The sequence below is a fragment of the Protomyctophum parallelum genome, assembly GCF_964188405.1.
Source record: "Protomyctophum parallelum genome assembly, chromosome: 12".
NCBI classification, from domain to species: domain Eukaryota; kingdom Metazoa; phylum Chordata; class Actinopteri; order Myctophiformes; family Myctophidae; genus Protomyctophum; species Protomyctophum parallelum.
Genome location: NC_139712.1, coordinates 17,995,212 through 18,012,850, shown reverse-complemented (window position 1 = coordinate 18,012,850; position 17,639 = coordinate 17,995,212). Strand labels below are relative to the sequence as shown.

The window sequence follows — 17,639 nt, the reverse complement described above, 5'->3', positions numbered from 1 at the left end:
AACAAAACTTAGCTTATCGGGAGAACGCAAGATACATTTTTTAATAATACATTTTAATGGCAACAAAGTTGGAATGTCAGATTTTTCTAAGCAGGTGAAGTGCAATTTATCACTTTTGTTTTTACTCTGGGAGTAATACAAATAACCAAATGGACCCATACATGTCTATTTGGCTATACCTATTATACTCTCAGATAAAAACAGGGGATGCAGTTCGACGGTTACATTCATTTAAAAATATATTACAAAATAAACAGTGCAGCTTGAAACGGTTGAACTTCAGTGCTTGCGGTGCAGAGCCGTGTGAAACTGGACTCCAGGTCACAAGACATCGACCAGGTGATTCCATTCCGGCAAACATCTCATCACATTTGAGTGGCTTTCTCCAAACTCTTGGCCGCGTCCTTCAATTTCCCCACCAGATCCTGAAAACAATGCAATATTGAAGACATCAAAGTTCTAGTCTGAAGAACCACACTCTCAAATTAAATTGCTGGTTTGTGTCTGACATATATGACCTATAGCGGAGTCTATATTATTGGCATTCAATCACCCCTTAAAACACAACTGCAAATGAAGAAAATAGCCAACACATACAAACTATATAGACTAACCTGTATAGGCCTACATCATTGGATTTGGTATCCGTCTACTCTAAGCTATGCAGCAAAAAGTTAACTATAGTTTCCTGTTTTATTTAGCCTATTTGTTTGGCTGCATGAAGACTATATTCATAAATTAAATAATTATGTTTAGAGAGCTAATAAACAGTAGTGAATATAACTTCCTCGTGAAGGAAAGGGATTAGAATAAAAGTAAAATGATAAATCTATCACTAAAATGGCCACGTGCATGTGCTAATTAGCACTTCCCAGAAGTTATAATGCTCCACCTGTAGCTGTTCCACTGAGCAGCTGAAGTTGATATCCTCAGTGGCTCCCATCATGCCAGCATTCTGTCAAAAGTAAGTTACGTTTATGTGTAGACAGAAACATGATTGTTTAATCAAACGGGAGACATTGCACAGCCTATATCTTACCTCGACGTTCAATGAAAGGAGGTAGAAAGGTTCGTTGACCTTCTGCATGTGTCCATTCTGTGATGGGAATAAATAAAATTACTTGTTGGTTGCATATACATGCGGGAGGCACACGAAAACTGCTAAATCAAGTGTAACAAAAATGGAATCTTAAGGGATTTTGTATTCGTGTTAAATAACCTGAGAGTATAGAGCCTATTATTTACCTTCATGTGGTATTGCAGACGCCATGAAACATCGTTAATGTGCGGTGGACATCTCCCTATGCTATAACGTAAAGAAGGGTACAAGTCAGAAAAAGCTGATTGATTGAGAGAAATTTTAATTTCACAGTATATGCCGAATGGGTACATTTCAAACGAAAGTAGCCTATCAATACAAAAACGGTTACTTGAGGATAGAACCAGAAAAAGCACAGACTTGTTTACATAGTCATAAGGGTCCTCCATTTTCAATTAATCAGAGAAAATGCTCAAGCATGCAGAAACCTTAGCCTATCTCCAGATCAACTTTTTCTCTTCTTTCATGGACCTACATATAGGTCATATATGTCGCACACGGGTAGTGAAAATAGCTCACAAACTTTTTTGAATATTTTAATATCGGCCTAATAATAATATACAATAGCACCCGACAGCGGCGATTATGCAATCAGCAACATTAACAACTCGTGAACACAACTGCACACGACTAAATCCTAAAACAGCCTGAAGTATATCCTATTAAAAAAAATGTTTTAGTTTTTTGTTTTGGGGGCGCACACACAAGCAGTGAAATGTCATGACCTTACGCATAACTCGTGTCACGCCGGCCGCTTCAGTCCGGTCGGTGTGAAAACAGAGATTGTTTTTCTCAACCATGCGAGCCAACACGATGACAAAGGATTTAAGGGAAGGATCAGCAATGATTCAGTATCACATGTAGTTGAAGCTGCCCTTTATAGCGCGTCAAAAACACATGCACGCTCGTCGTATATTACGCGGTCTTGACTCTCTCCCAAAATGACGTTTAGTAGGCTATAATCAAACAGTTAAACGACCTATATTAAATCTAAATCACAGAACAGATTTATATATAGAAATCGCAACGCAACAAATAGACTATAACCAAAACAATATGCTAATTAAAGAAGAGTTAAAGGGGCATTCCACTCATTTTCAATATTTTACTGTCATTAATATACCTTAGAGCTGTGGAAATAATAAATAAAAAAGTCTAGTTTCCTAGTATAAAAAGTATAAAAAGATCATGTGTTTCACCATGTTAATGATTTTTTTCTTTTTTTTCTCCACACACAACAGCTCTAATGTATATATTAATGACATAGTAAAATGTTGAAAATGAGTGGAATGCCCCTTAAAGGAGGTAAAACATTCAGTGAACAAATACAAAGGTTGTGCTTTGTGCAAATGTTGGTCTGGGTTTACTAAAAGTAAATTCCACTGTTGTGGTCATTAAGGACTGAGGTGCGACTCAACCAGCATGTGTATTTTACTTACCTTGTCAAAAGAACCTCTAGTTGATCTTTATGTTTCTATAAAAGAAAAAATGATTGAGACAAGAAATGGACAGATTGGATATAAGCTATATATAGAATTGGAATACATGATCATATGAACCATCACCTGTAACGAGTCATACAATATTTCAGTTCTCTCCGGATCAAATGAGAGATCTTCAAGACATGAGCTGCAAGGACCATAAAAATGGGGAAGCATTTAATGCCAGAATATGCAAAATGTATAGCCTATATGCAAAGGTAAACAATCTCTCGTTTTGCAGAAAAATAAATAAAATTTGTATATATAATATACATATATACACACACATATGTACTGTACATATACACATAGCGGTACACACAATCCTTTAGTATAGAGTTTATCCAATATTGGACACAATATATTTTACTTTAAATTCAGTGGTGGAAAAAGTATACTCATGAGGTGTTTTTACATATAAGTAAACCACAAAGAAGTACCAAATGTACCAAAAGTGCTCAAACTTTTCTAAAATGTTCATAAGAATAAGATCTGAGCTCACAAAGCATCACATTGGATATTTTCAAATAGCCAAAGCTATAATGTTTTGTAATAAATAGTGGAGTAAAAAGTGCAATTGCTTCTGAGATGTACTGTGGAGTAGAAGAATAATGTATACAAAAATGGAAATACTCAAGTAAAATCATATACCTCAGAATTTTACTTATATACTGCCCTTGAGTAAATGTACTTAGTTACTGTCCAGCATGATTCTATATGATTTCTGCGACACACATTTTCGTCACCGCTAAACCCCTTATCCCTAAACTTCTTTGCCTTTTTTACTATTTTGAAAAACATTTTTGAATAGTTCAACTAGCCAATCTACATTGACACGTTGTGAGCTTGTAGACTGGCTATTTTAACTATTCAAAAATGTTTAGCAAAATAGTAAAAACAGGCAAAGAAGTTTAGGGATAAGGGGTTTAGCGGTGACAAAAATGGAGCCCTTAGCCTCAGATGACTTTGAGGAAGTCATGATTAAGACAGCATGGAACGCTGAAACATTCTCTTGTCACAACAAGATCATCAACTCTTTTTTGTGTATAAGTTATATTAATAAACTCTGTTCATCATCATATTAGCCCCATAGATCGGATTAAGAACAAATAGTTTAATCCCGTCAACAGACTGTTGACCCTATAAAAATAGGGTGATGACACATCAAGGCTATATGAAAATTGAAACAATTTGTTTTGTTTGTTTATGGTCTCTACAATCCAATATAATCTTTCATGTTTTTAAACATCTGTCATAAGTTAGTTATAGTTTGTTATACCAAACATTGTATAAGTCATTTAAGATAGAGACAGGGGTTGACTCTAAAAGGGAGCTTAGCTTGCTATTAGTGCATATGTGGAATGTCATATAACCAGTATTTAACCTCATATAAATTACAGATGACTTTGTCCATGAGAATACCACAGCATTATGGAAGCTTCCGTGTATATAGTCAAACCAATGTTCTTAAACTCTTTGTCGCATGGATTTGGAACCGACATATTGCGGTTTTACATAAGCCTGCAGAGTCCATTTTAAAAGAGGTATATATGTCACATATTATAGTCCATAATCTATACACCTTGAAGTCCATTTTGATGCTCTCTCAAAGTCAAAACAACGCTCAGGATCTTGCTGTGCAGGCATATATGGCAATATGAACATGACAAAGAAAGAACACATGAAGTACAAATTGAACAAGACTGTCTATAAGCTCCTTGCGTGCCGTGCAAACCTTTTATTAGTGCATAGATAATGTAAAAACCCATTCTGATTAAGAAAGACCTTAAAGGTCATGATCTAAAAACAGAACTGTTGCACAGCGCCATGTGCATTCTCACAGTCTTAATACTATAAATATATAGGAGATAACTCTGGCTTGCTTTGGAGGGCATTTTTAACTGTTTAATCATTATAACCAAAATAGGCGGATCCTAAAATCAAATATGGAGCTTACATCCAGATCAAATTTGAGTGTTAAGTTAAATGTATCTTGTCTGGAAAGTTTTTTTTTTTTTTTTCAATTGTCTATAGTATAGTGTAATCCATTGGCACTACACTCCCTCTGACAACCAATAATAGTTGCATCTCTTTGTCTGTATCTCTGCTGTGTTTCATACAGTAACTGTGGTGCAATACACTCTTGGGGGTCCAGAGCAGGGGTACCCACACGTTTTTGACATGAGAGCTATACTTTCAAAATGCCCAGCTCAACAAGATCTACCCACCAAAAAAATATATTATCCCAATGCTGGAAATAGTTTAAAAAATCTAGGGGTCTTTAGAATAGCGGCGCTGGCGTTATGAGACAAATGCACTTGGAATGAGAAAAAGATTAGTGGGGAAAATGGAAATGGTAGGGTTTGTTTTGCATATAACTTTGGAATGCTTGACGTTTGTGTGTAACATTCTTGAAAATAAAGTATATAGGCATATCGCATTGTGGATTTGAGCTGACAGGATATCAATCAAGTCACTTTAATGAATGTGGCAGATGCCAAAGATATTATCTTTTATATTTATAATATATATATATTACATAATTTTTATGGGCATGTCCGCATGTGTTCTACCTGCACAGCCTATGTGATCTACCTTTTGGGCACCCCTGGTCCAGAGGGACAGAAACATCATGTCAGTTTGAATAAAAGCGGATATCTGCTGAGCAGGAGCAGGGATTTTTGTTCATGAATTGCTGCATTTGTCCCTGTCCATCGTGCACCTGCATCTGTCACTGTCCATCGTGCACCCAAATGAAGTCCATGTGCAATTATTCTCTTTGCAAATAACTGTGGCACTGCCATAACGACTTTTGCTTCTTCTTCCTGTGAGATCAGTAAAGGTCTATCAGGGGTGCCGACACTTTTTTGACTTGAGAGCTACTTTCAAAATGACTGGCTCAACAAGATCTACCTACCGAAAAAATATATTACGGTATACCATTGCTGAAAATAGTTTAAATATGGAATAGCTGGTGTTACATACAAGACAAATGCAGAAATGGAATCGGTAGGTCGTTTTTTGTATTTAATCTGTAATGCTACTGATGTTTGTGCACAGCAACACTCTTGAAAACAATATTGCATTGTGGGTTTGAGCTGACAGGCCCTTTTTGATGTCAAGTCACATTAATTCAAGTGGCAGATGCCAAAAATGTTTTTTATATATTTTTTTAAGGGGCATGTCACATGTGATCTACATGCACAGCCCTTGTGATCTACTGATAGATCACAATCTACCTTTTGGGCACACCCCTGGTCTAGGTACTCCTTGTTGCAAGACACAGATTTCAGAACCTCTACAGAACAATACAATATCACTGATCAATCAATCTTTTTTGCGGGCTTGTTTTGCATAGTATAGTTTAGGTTACCTTATTGTTGATCTGTCTGCATTTTGTTTGACCCCCTCCAGTATGAAAGTGGTGACTGCTGTGTGACACTGTTTCAGGAGAATCTGGTCCACATGCTTCAACTCAGGCTGAGCTATAATAATAAGAGGGAAATATGTGAGAATGATGTGCGAACAAACCATGCATGACTTGTAACAAAAGGTGCTTTGTTCCAAGTGCAGTCAACCTTCCCATTAAACTAAACTTAAGTGATGCTCCAATTGTGTATGTATATTGGGGTGTGGGTGTGCGTGTGTTGATGCTTGAAACAGTAACAACTCCTTGTTTTATTCTAAGCAAGCACTTATAATGCACCCCCACACACAAGATATGCATATGTTCATAATGTTAGTTGGCGGTGGTTTTATTTGACAACATTCTAATTATACATTCAGTTTATAATGTCAGCATTATAAAGTGTGTCTTCCAGATAGGCATAGGCCTACACACACAATGAAAATCAATAATTAGCATGTGAATGGCACCTTTTAAAAGCAATAGCTCCTCCCAACCCCCTTTTTGTATTTAAGTATACAGAATGTGGGTCTATTCATGATCACCAATATTTCAGTAAAATGTTTTGTTAAATGCAGCCACAGTGAAGACATGTCTTGCATGCTTGCTTTGGACAAAAAGCCTCAGGTCTGTTAAAGCAGCCATTTGAAATTAGCATAAATAAGGCTATTATGCAAATGCTGACTCATTTGGACTATCACGAGCATCAGTAATCAACTGGTCATTAGTGACTTCTAAACAACACATCAACTGCCCAATTTACACATTGATCAGCCAGGCACCCCATTGTACTTTTTTTTAACTAATGGTCATTAACTATGCACCAAAATACAGTACAATACTGAATACTGTTCAATACTGAATACTGTTAACTACGATGATTTGCGATCTCGTAGTTAACCGACGCTCGCATAGCCAACCAATTACATTTAGCAGCTTATAACGAAGATATACCTTTAGAAGGTTAGCATACGCTGCTGTCTGTAAAACGCATCTAGAGCTAGCCTAGGCTAGTGAAAAGAACAGGATGCGTTTAGGGTTGAGAGATTCCTGCGAGAGGCTTTCTGCAAACAGCGGTCGTCATCCGCCTTTCTGTCCAAACCGCAAACAGCTAGACTAGACATAGCTGCTCTCCTTTGAGAGAGAGATGAGCGAGAGAAACCGAGAGAAAGAAGAACACCGGAAGCTGTGGGAAGCAAGCAAGCAGCCTTTTAGACAAAAGACACGGTCGGGAGACAAGACATCGCGGATTGAAGCTTTATTTTTTATTTATCTTTTACCTAGAACAGAGCGATCGGAGTGGGCGGAGAGCAGGCTACGGTACGCGGCGTCTAGCAGCGCGGCGAAGGTTGGCAGGTCGAACACGGCCGGGTCCGACGACATGCACAGTCCTCTCTGCACCGACGCGCACAACTCCATTTTGCACAAGAGGGAAGAGAGAAAAGTGACCCACACGACACACAGGATCACGTGATGGATCAGCTGACGCGCATGGAGCTGTTTGAAAGAAGAAGGCAAAAAATAAAATAAAATAAAGCTACTCTCTCTGGAGTCTGGAACTGTGTTTCTCAAATATTCCCACGTTAAAACCACACGTATTAATCCGCGTCCGCTGACCCTCGATTTAAAACAATTTGGTGCCAGGGACCTGGTTATTAGATTAGATTTAGTAATAGTATATAATTATATAGCCTGCATTGGGAATTAGCCTTGCATCAAGGCTATAGAATTTGAAGAGAGAAACCAAACCTGATCTGAATTATTGTAGCCTAGTGTAGGACTAGGTAGGCTACATTCGACTACCATGGCTTAACCTATAGATGTAGGCTACTTATACTACACGCTCTCAACGCGTCATGAGAGCTTGTATGTCGACAATTTAAACAAAAACGGGGGACCCCATTCCCTGGAACCCTTGCCCATCAAGGACCTCCGGGGGTCCCCGGACCCCACTTTGAAAACCAGCTGCTCATAGAAGGCTCTCAGCGGGATTGGTCGATATGAAGAAAATCCACATATTATGAGGATTCAAACTGATGTTTCCAAAGCAATAGCATATAGCATGCCATAACACATGCATGTTCTGCGCACTCCACCTCACTGCATTCAGACCAAATAACAGCCAACCAGTGGAGGGAATGTAAAGTAAAGTGTACTTAAGTACAATTTGGTGGTGTTTTTTGAAGTATTTCCAGTTTTCAATATTTACACTTATATATAAGCCCAGCCCGATCTCACCCAGGTTGACTAGCCTATATATCTCAGAGGAAAATACTGTAGGATAGCCTACACTTTTACTCCCACTACAATTATTTGAAAACTTACTTTGAAGATTTTGATTAAAAACATGCATTATAGCCTATAATGCTATTCAGCTATTTTCTAAATATTTGTATTGAACTTGTGAAATGGGACATTATTTATATGCCTACTTTAAGTAGGCATACTTATTATTTTGTGCCGGACTTTTACTTGCAACTGAGTATTTCTAAATTGTGTGGTAGACTTTTACTTAAGTTACTTGTGTAGCCTATGCTATACTTCTTCCATGAAAACTGCAGCACAAGCACAACATCCGACCTATAATTCAACTCATCTGACTGAGAATGTGGCGTTTCAAATTGAACTAAAGTTTATAATTACATTGCTGCAGACAGTAGGGATAGGGGAAAATATTATGCAATAGTCATTTGGTCATTAAATTACGAATGATATATAGTGCAATATCTTGATCAAGATGACAAGATCAAGTCATGCTTTGATTTGAGCTCCTTTGCATAATATAGGCTATAGCCTACGGTGCGTTTCATGAATGAATTGCGCCATGCATGACCATGAGTGGCACGAAATATATAGGCTATGTCACTTAATTGAAGGGATCTTGAAGGAGAAAATCACACCCGTGTGAAGTGAGGGGCGCTGATATATCAAAGTCTAATGCATGTTGATTAGGTGATGTAGCGGCTACATCGGCTACACCGTTTGTTTTACATCACCATTAGGCTACATTGTAGCCTAATGGTGATGTAAAACAAACCGTGCCAACACAAACATTAAACGCCATTAACAATAAAGAGACAATATGACGTAATGAGGCACATTATGACAAAAATGGCCCTTCATTGTCAATGGCGTTTACAAAACAAACATTGAACTAAAGACAAACATCAAACCTACCTGTGTATAGGAGGGTCTAGCCCCTCCAAAAATAGGTCTGGGTGTGACGGGAGTGACGTAGTAGGCTGCTAGACCTGTGTTTCTCAAAGTGGGGTCGGGGACGCCCTTTGAGGTGGTGACGGTGGTCCCCGCAAAATTATAGTTACCGCGGTAACCCTATAGCTTATTTGAAAATTGCTGATCTACAATTAAGCTTCACGACTTGTCATGATGTGATTCCTTGTGAAGCTTGTATAGATCTGCTTTAATTTGGAATATTTTTGATACATTAAACACATGCAATCTTGAATAGTATACGTGGTCCCGCGGCACAAACCCTGCAGGCACAAACTCTACACTACAGGGGTCCGCAGTCCGCGACCAAATACAATATATATTGGATGACTGTCCTTGACATGAAAATCTTTCTATATACACAACATCTGTGAATGGGATATCGTCTGCATGTGCATAAAGGCTATGGTCGCTGTGAATCGATTCGGGCGTCAGGATTTTCTGCTTATGATGCAGATTTATGCAGATTCGATAATTGAGTCTGGTACGTTGGGGAGGGGTGGAAATTGAGATAAATGTGTGAGTTCAGATTGATGAATGGTCAACGCGGGATCAGAGTGATGGGAGGGATGGAGAGAGAGAGAGAGAGAGAGAGAGAGAGAGAGAGAGAGAGAGAGAGAGAGAGAGAGAGAGAGAGGACATTGGACAAAGGATGGGCAGGCAGCATGTTGTCATTTTGAAAGCGCTGATGTGTTGCCAGCCATGTATACCAAAGGCTGCAGACTAGAGCACAAGATCGAGGTAGCCTATATGTTGAGTGAGATATTAAATTATTAATAATGAGAGTGAAACACGTGGCAATTAAGATCATGAACGAAAAATAACACTAACACTACATTATTACAAGTGTGTTCAGAAATTGAGTCCACATTTAAAGTCTAGGGTGAGAAAATATTGAATCATTAGTTATTGGTATAGTCATTCATCCGAAAACGTGAACTTCAGTTACAGCACGGTAAAAGAGGCTGTCTGTCCTATAGTATAGAAACGTGTTGACTATACAGCTGATTTGAATGAACTTTGATCCAAGGAACCTCCACGAAACCACTATAAATCAATTAGGCTATAGCGGCATCAGTTTTGACAGAATAGACCTCAACGATTTTCTTAATGATTAGTCACACAGGTTACGATGGTCTGACGTCACAGTCATTTTACATTGGCGTTAATTGTGACCCCCAAAAAAGTAATATATTCTTGACAACAATTAAGGCTCATGCAAGGAAGTGACATGCATTGATTCACGACAAAAGATCAAAAGAGCCTACATAATAAACTCTATACGACAAAATAATTTCACCTACTTCTGAAACAGTACACCTTTGTGATATGACCTGCATAAAGTCAAATCTTAATCTCAATTATTATATTGGTTGCAAAATATGCAAAGGTCGATCGTATATATAGCCTTCTATAAGGTTGAGTGAAAAATAAAACAAATAAATAATAATAATAAATGAGTGAGTGGCTGACACCTTTAATGATATTCTGATCATGTTTGCTGCACGTTTGCTAAAAAAAACATAAAAAATAATAGGAAAATAAAACGGATTTGTTAATAGCCTGTTGATGCCTATATATACACAGTATAGCCTACAATTGTATCAATCTCCATATTTGCTGTGGGGAGGTTCTTTGAAAGGGTTTAGACCACATCATATCACCAATGGAAAAAATATAAAGTATAGCTTCCTGACAGTGTTTATATTGGCATCCCGGGCAGTCAAGGACAAAATAAATAGGCTACTAGCATGTATGGCAAACAAAATGTAACAATAAAGAAACCTTGTATAGTGTATAGGCTTATAGGCTATAATGCACGTTTATGGGACTAACTCAGTGGTTTTCAAACCTTTTCATAAGCTAAGTAATTAGCCTATTAGACTATCATTTATTTTGCATTTGAGCCACGGACCATGCGGCACATGCACCAAGTGATGGGATTCAGCCTCTCAGACCCAAAACGAAAGAATATTTGTCTTCCATCCTAGGCTGTAGTATGGTGATGTGGTACCCATGCATATAGGAGAGATAACAGGCAAACGTTGACAATTCTTCTATTCTCTAGACTTCTTGGAAATTAAGTAATGCTCAACGTTTAACAATAATTTAACTCTTGAGAGTTCAAGATCTAAAGGTCCATTTGGTAATACCAACTCTCCATCATTTAGCTGGGGACCACCTGGAACCTCCTCAAGGACCACTGGATGTCACCGGACCACTAGTTGAGAACCACTATCTCATCTAACCTACGATGGTCCATATAATTAACTGCTGATCTTTTCTTTTTTCTTTTCAATGAATTGTTTAAAATACGCAAAAAAGTTCAGAAACCTTTAAACTTGCAACTTCAAGCAACATCAAAGGTAATTTTGTATCGTGATTCGGCGTGGTTTGTAGGCTACACTCAGTAATTAATCAATTATCGCAGTCGACTCAAAACGCTATTATTATTGACATTATTTTGTCAAAAATGTATCATCAAATATATATATAATATTTGATATTATGCAGAGCATTGCAGACGATAGCCTGTACGCCATAGAACAAGCTGTGACATTCCCTTTAAGAAGCTGCTGCATGTGACCTTTGACAATTGAGTGCATATGCTCAAAAAGTAGGTATGGCTACATTAGAAATAATATCCAATCACATCAAATTATAGCTATACTGTTTGAGACGGCGATACGGAGAGAGAGAGAGAGAGAGAGAGAGAGAGAGAGAGAGAGAGAGAGAGAGAGAGAGAGAGGAGAGAGAGAGAGAGAGAGAGAGAGAGAGAGAGAGAGAGAGAGAGAGAGAGAGAGAGAGAGAGAGGAGAGAGAGATAGAGACACACACACACTATATGGCGATCTCATTTATAGCCCAAATGTTTTTCGTCTCTTTGTTAAGCCTATAGTTTTCAACTTGTGGGCTAAATCTCTGCTAGTTCCTCCGCTGGTGAACTATTGTCTTTTTATTCGTTTTCTTTCCATAAAGCTTTGCTTATACAAATGTGTTTCACGACAGCTTGAAATCTTGAATCCTTGAACAAAAACAGAGGAACTGGAGAGTCTTAAACATAACATCAACAAACCATGTAGAAGAAAGAAAGACAGACAGACAACACCGTCTTTGCAAAATAGTAATTCCCTGCATGCCATATCAGTATATTCTGTTTGATGGTTGCTTTCCTTATCCTGTATAAGGCTGTCATATATTTAACTTTTAGGCTAGCTAGGCTGCAATCATATGCATATGGCTATAGGCTATAATGAGTCATAGCTTATAAGCTTACATATTTTGTTCAGCTGTTTTTAGGAGATGGGCCCCCGGGTTAGCGACCTGCCCTTAATCATATTCTTATGGCCGCAAAGAACTATATCCAACGCATGCGCAATTGCGAAGTGTCAACATAGCATATTTAATAAACCAACAATTGGTTAAAGCAAAAATAACTCCTTATACCATTTTCAGTTGTCTGCATGTTTAGCCTGCCCGCAGCCCAATAGGCGCTAGCTATAAGCCAAAGTTCAGTAACCGTACGTTTCACACTGAACTTAATTGTCTCAAAGGTCATGATTTGGGGGGGAAACATGTCAAGAATATACAACAAGCATGCGCAATTATGCATATCACTGATATACACTATTTGGCTGATGAATTGAAACGTTTTAAATAATTTTTTGCATATAGTTTGTATGGCAGATTGGCAGTATATATAGGCTACAAGAGATCAAATGAGAGTGAGACAGAATAATCATAAACTATAAAACGCAACTTTTCACTTTAATATATCCGCACTGCAGGCCAAAATGCTTAGGCTATGTTCTTGGACAGTTTTTATTTTTATTGATTTATTTTGGCCCCCTCCTCGTGCTTATTTGCGTCAACAAACCTCCGGGAGAGAATTAGCCCATTCCCAACTTTAAAGGCGAGTAAATTAAGGCTACGTTTTAAAAAGTGATAAACATCATTAGGCGGCAGGCTAATGATATGTTAAATGCATTATACAGCGTATAGCCTATGTTGTATGTATAGGCTATTTGATAGCTATACATATAGCTAATTCATTCATTGATAAAATAATATACATAGCCACATACCCACATTCATTCCATCACAGTTTTCGAAAAGAGAAGAAATAGGAGAAATGGGAAGGAAACATAATTTAAAATAAAATAAAAAACGAGATGAAAGGACTGGTGAATTGGCAAAGTTCTTCAAAGTTCTATAACACTTTTCAAAAACATAACATATATCACCTAAATATGATTAAGCATTGAATAGGCCTATGCCTACTATACACTGTAATAAAGTTAATAATAACAAGAGAAACGGAACACTGCAGAATCTGCGGTGCCCAGTAGAGGTCACAGCTCAACACCACTCAAGGTCATTGTTGTGTTTGGAGACTTCGGAGCTGTCCAGTTCATGTTGGCTGCTGGTGTCACAATCTGACAAATGCTACCTCTTTATGATGTGTTTGAATGAATAGAAACACACGATGTAAGTTAATTAATCAAATACACGTTTTTCAAATTAATGTGTATAGCCTATACGCAGTGTTGTAAAGTAATAAGTAGATTTACTTAAGTACTCATGCATGTGTATGCCTACTTAATTTAAAAAAAATACTTTTACTTCTTAAAGGACCACTTCACCACTTTCAACCTGCCTTCATATAATTGGTCCTCACTAATGTTCATGATAAAATGCCACAATTATTTTCTACTCGGTTCGGTCTGTGTCTCATAGGAGGGCTGTGGGCAGTTCAGACACCCATCCACCAGTGACATCATTGATGGGGAATCCAAGCTAATAGAAACTGCAGGCTTTCTGTTCCTGAAAAGTTGCAACATACGATAATGGAAGCCATCGTTCTTATGATAATGCATATATATATATATATATATAATTTTTTAATTTTGTTTAAAAAAATATCTCGCTAACGATGATGTCACTGGTGGACGGGTTTCTGAACTGCCCACAGCCCTCCTATGAGACACAGACTGAGTAGAAAAAAATTGTGGTATTTTATCATGAACATGAGGACTATAATTATATAAAGATAAGTTGAAAAGTGTTGAAGTGGTCCTTTAAGGTCCAAATATTGTACTTTTTTTATATATATTTGAAAACTTTAGTTAGCCGGCTATAGTTAGGCTACTTTGTAGATTTCAGCAATATATACATATTGGGCATTTGAAAATAGCCGATCTACATGCAAGCTCACAATGTGTCTGCTATTTTCAAAATATGCTTATACATTTGAAAACTTGAAATGGCACATTCTGCATAATGAGTATAGCCGTATACCTTTACTTTCAGTAAATTTTGAATTCTGGACTTTTACTTGTAATGGAGTAGTTCTTGTAGTATTGAGTAAAAACTTTGAGTATTAGTACGTTTCATATTACTATACGCAGATAAACAGTCTTTGATGACACGCACGGTGCATGCGGTGGAGTTGCTCCGTTGGTCATCAATGGAGAACATTGATGGAGGGGTGGGTTTGTCTAAATGTTTGTGTGTGAGTCTTTTTACACTCCACTGAACTAATGGTTCCAACTTCCAAAGCAGGAAACATATATACCCAGAAAAGCATCGCTTGGGTATCTCATACAATGTCCGTGCATGGGTCAGACACAAAGGCCATCTCTGGTGACATCAAAGCTGACTCTCTCTATATGCTTTAGGGCAGTGAGTCTCAACCTGTGGGTCGGGACCTTCATGGGGTCCCCACATGATTGGGGAGGGGGGGTGGATGGGGGGGGGGGGGGGGGGGTCAGGGGTCAATTTACAATTTAGGCATTTAGCATTTAGGCAAGAACAAAAGCATGGGAATACATCACATAATATAAAATGCATTTATCATGAAACATGCGTGAGCTAAGAACTAGAACTAGAACATATCTACATAATGACACTATACATATAAACTATACATATTTAATATACTATGCTATACATATGTACTGTGAAGTGCTATGACTATATACAATGCAATTTGACATGCTATAAGTCTGTTTCAAATGCTATCTAAGTCTAAAAAGTGCTATCTAATATATATAATATTTTCTAATTGGTTTTCCCAAATTTAATTCAGAGTGGATCGAATCTTATTTTCCTGCATGTCATGCACCATGTAGTAACCTGATTTAATATAGACTTTAATTATTATAGTTTACACTTTTCTTTTTCTTCTTTTTTTTTATTTCGCCTTTATTTTATATTTTTTTATAGAGAGATAGATGGTAGGCTGACAGGAAATGGGGAGAGAGATGGGGGGGTGACATGCAGTAATGGCTGTCGGGATCGGGAGTCGAACCACACATGTACTGCCAGACTGGATTACCAGCCAAGGGGCTGTATTTTGCGTGTCTTAAGTACCAGGTCTTATTACTTAACTTAAGACCTGGAGGCGTGATCAATGCCATTTGGCTATTCTGAGTGGCCAAAGAGCATTGACCACGCCTCCAAGTAATAAGACCTGGTACTTTAGACATGCAAAATACAGCCCCTGAAGGTGCCTGGACCGCACTGAGCCATGGCCCAGGCCGATGCCACACTTTTGATTGGGTATATAGCCCAATAAATAGGACCAGCCCATGGATATAGCAACAACACTGAAAAAAATGATTTCAAAACATTACATTTTTCTTTTCAACATCATTTATGAGGTAAGAATCTAACACTACGTCATGTTATTTATGAGCTGCGAAGATGCATCTGCTTCTTGAAGGGCTTAAAGGTCACAGGTCACATGGTCCCCAACCCGGAGAGCAAGAAGAATGTGTATTTCTGTCAGCTATGTTGACCTGCTCTGAATGCATCTGAAATCCCATAACTTTGTCTTATAGCCGATCTACAAACCCACACAGCCCTGCATGAATGTGTTATTTGTTGACACACTCTGAATGCATTTTAACCATGTGCACTTAGTAGTTCAGTATAGTTTAGTAGTAGTTCACCCGGAAATGTATACTTATTTTCTATCAACACACATCATGAAGCCTTGAATTCATGAGAGAGATTCTTTTTTTTTCATGGGGTGTGTAGAAAATAAGTACTTTTTTGGGGGTCCTTCAAACCAGATGTTCTTAAGAGACACATATAGCATGCATGTCTTGTGAATTTGTAGATCTATACTATATTTCCCAATTTTTGTTGGTTGGCACACACACACACACACACACACACACACACACACACACACACACACACACACACACACACACACACACACACACACACACACACACTTTATTGAGGAAACATACATAAATAAATAAATAAATATGGACAATATGTAATTTGAATAATGGAATACAGCATTGTGTCACATAACATTGCAGTGGAAAAACACCACAAATATTCATGTGCTGTTAGAAATCGTTTTATATCGGTGCCATAACTATATATATATATATGCAGGCAAGTGTAAAGCTTTCTGAAACAAATAGAAATAGCTTTTTTTGACATGCACGCACGCGCACGCACACACACACACACACACACACACACACACACACACACACACACACACACACACACACACACACACACACACACACACACACACACACACACACACACACACACACACACACACACACACACACACACACACACACACACACTGCGTTATACACAAGATGTGCATGCATGGGCGAGGCTATTTATAAAGCTATTCTTAGCTCAGCTGGAGCCTGGATGATATGTGAAAATTGCTTACAGAGACAACAGACCTATACGTTGTGACTCTGTGAGGAGCAGGGGGGAAGAGAGACCGGTGGGTGGGTGGTGATGGTGAGTGAGAGAGAGAGAGAGAGAGAGAGAGAGAGAGAGAGAGAGAGAGAGAGAGAGAGAGAGAGAGAGAGAGAGAGAGAGAGAGAGAGAGAGAGAGAGAGAGAAGAGAGAGAGAGAGAGAGAGCGCATTCAGAACAGAATTGTTCAGAGTGACTGCCCTCTGTTGGAAATGACTACAGACATTCATCTTTGCATCTGTTTCTTCCACATATTTTTGCTTGGCCACTTGAGGCAGAGTGTTTATTGTTTTAATAACAGGATAGCTTAAAAAAGCAAATTACAACACACACGCGCGCGCACACAGACGCACACACACACTCGCGCGCGCGCACACACGACGCGCGCACACACACGCACACATGCACACACGCGCACACATGCACACATGCACGTGCACCACGGCTAGCTAATACTTTTTTGCAGCGGTGATGATGACAAAACCTATTTGCGAAATGCAAAAAATTCGGATTCGGATCATTTATTGCTGATTGTAGGCCTATATTTACAAACAAAGCATGTTTTATTCGTAGTATAAATATAAGCTCATATATGAAATCCTGCACCTGAAAATGACTGTGAATTAATTACTGTGGGAAATACAGATATACTGATTAATCTCCCGTAAAGGTGCT

General features: G+C 38.3%; 1 protein-coding gene across 1 annotated transcript; it reads right to left on the bottom strand.

The window, feature by feature from the left end:
• Positions 1–13: 13 nt before the first annotated feature.
• On the bottom strand, positions 14–7,434 carry commd3 (COMM domain containing 3). Its single transcript, XM_083777995.1, has 8 exons — positions 7,267–7,434; positions 5,954–6,065; positions 2,665–2,728; positions 2,539–2,573; positions 1,246–1,306; positions 1,040–1,096; positions 893–955; positions 14–425 (listed from the first exon to the last, which is right to left on the bottom strand). Exons 1-8 carry the CDS (start codon positions 7,403–7,405, stop codon positions 366–368), a joined length of 591 nt encoding a protein of 196 aa, XP_083634121.1. The 5' UTR covers positions 7,406–7,434; the 3' UTR covers positions 14–365.
• Between the last annotated feature and the right edge of the window lie 10,205 nt (positions 7,435–17,639).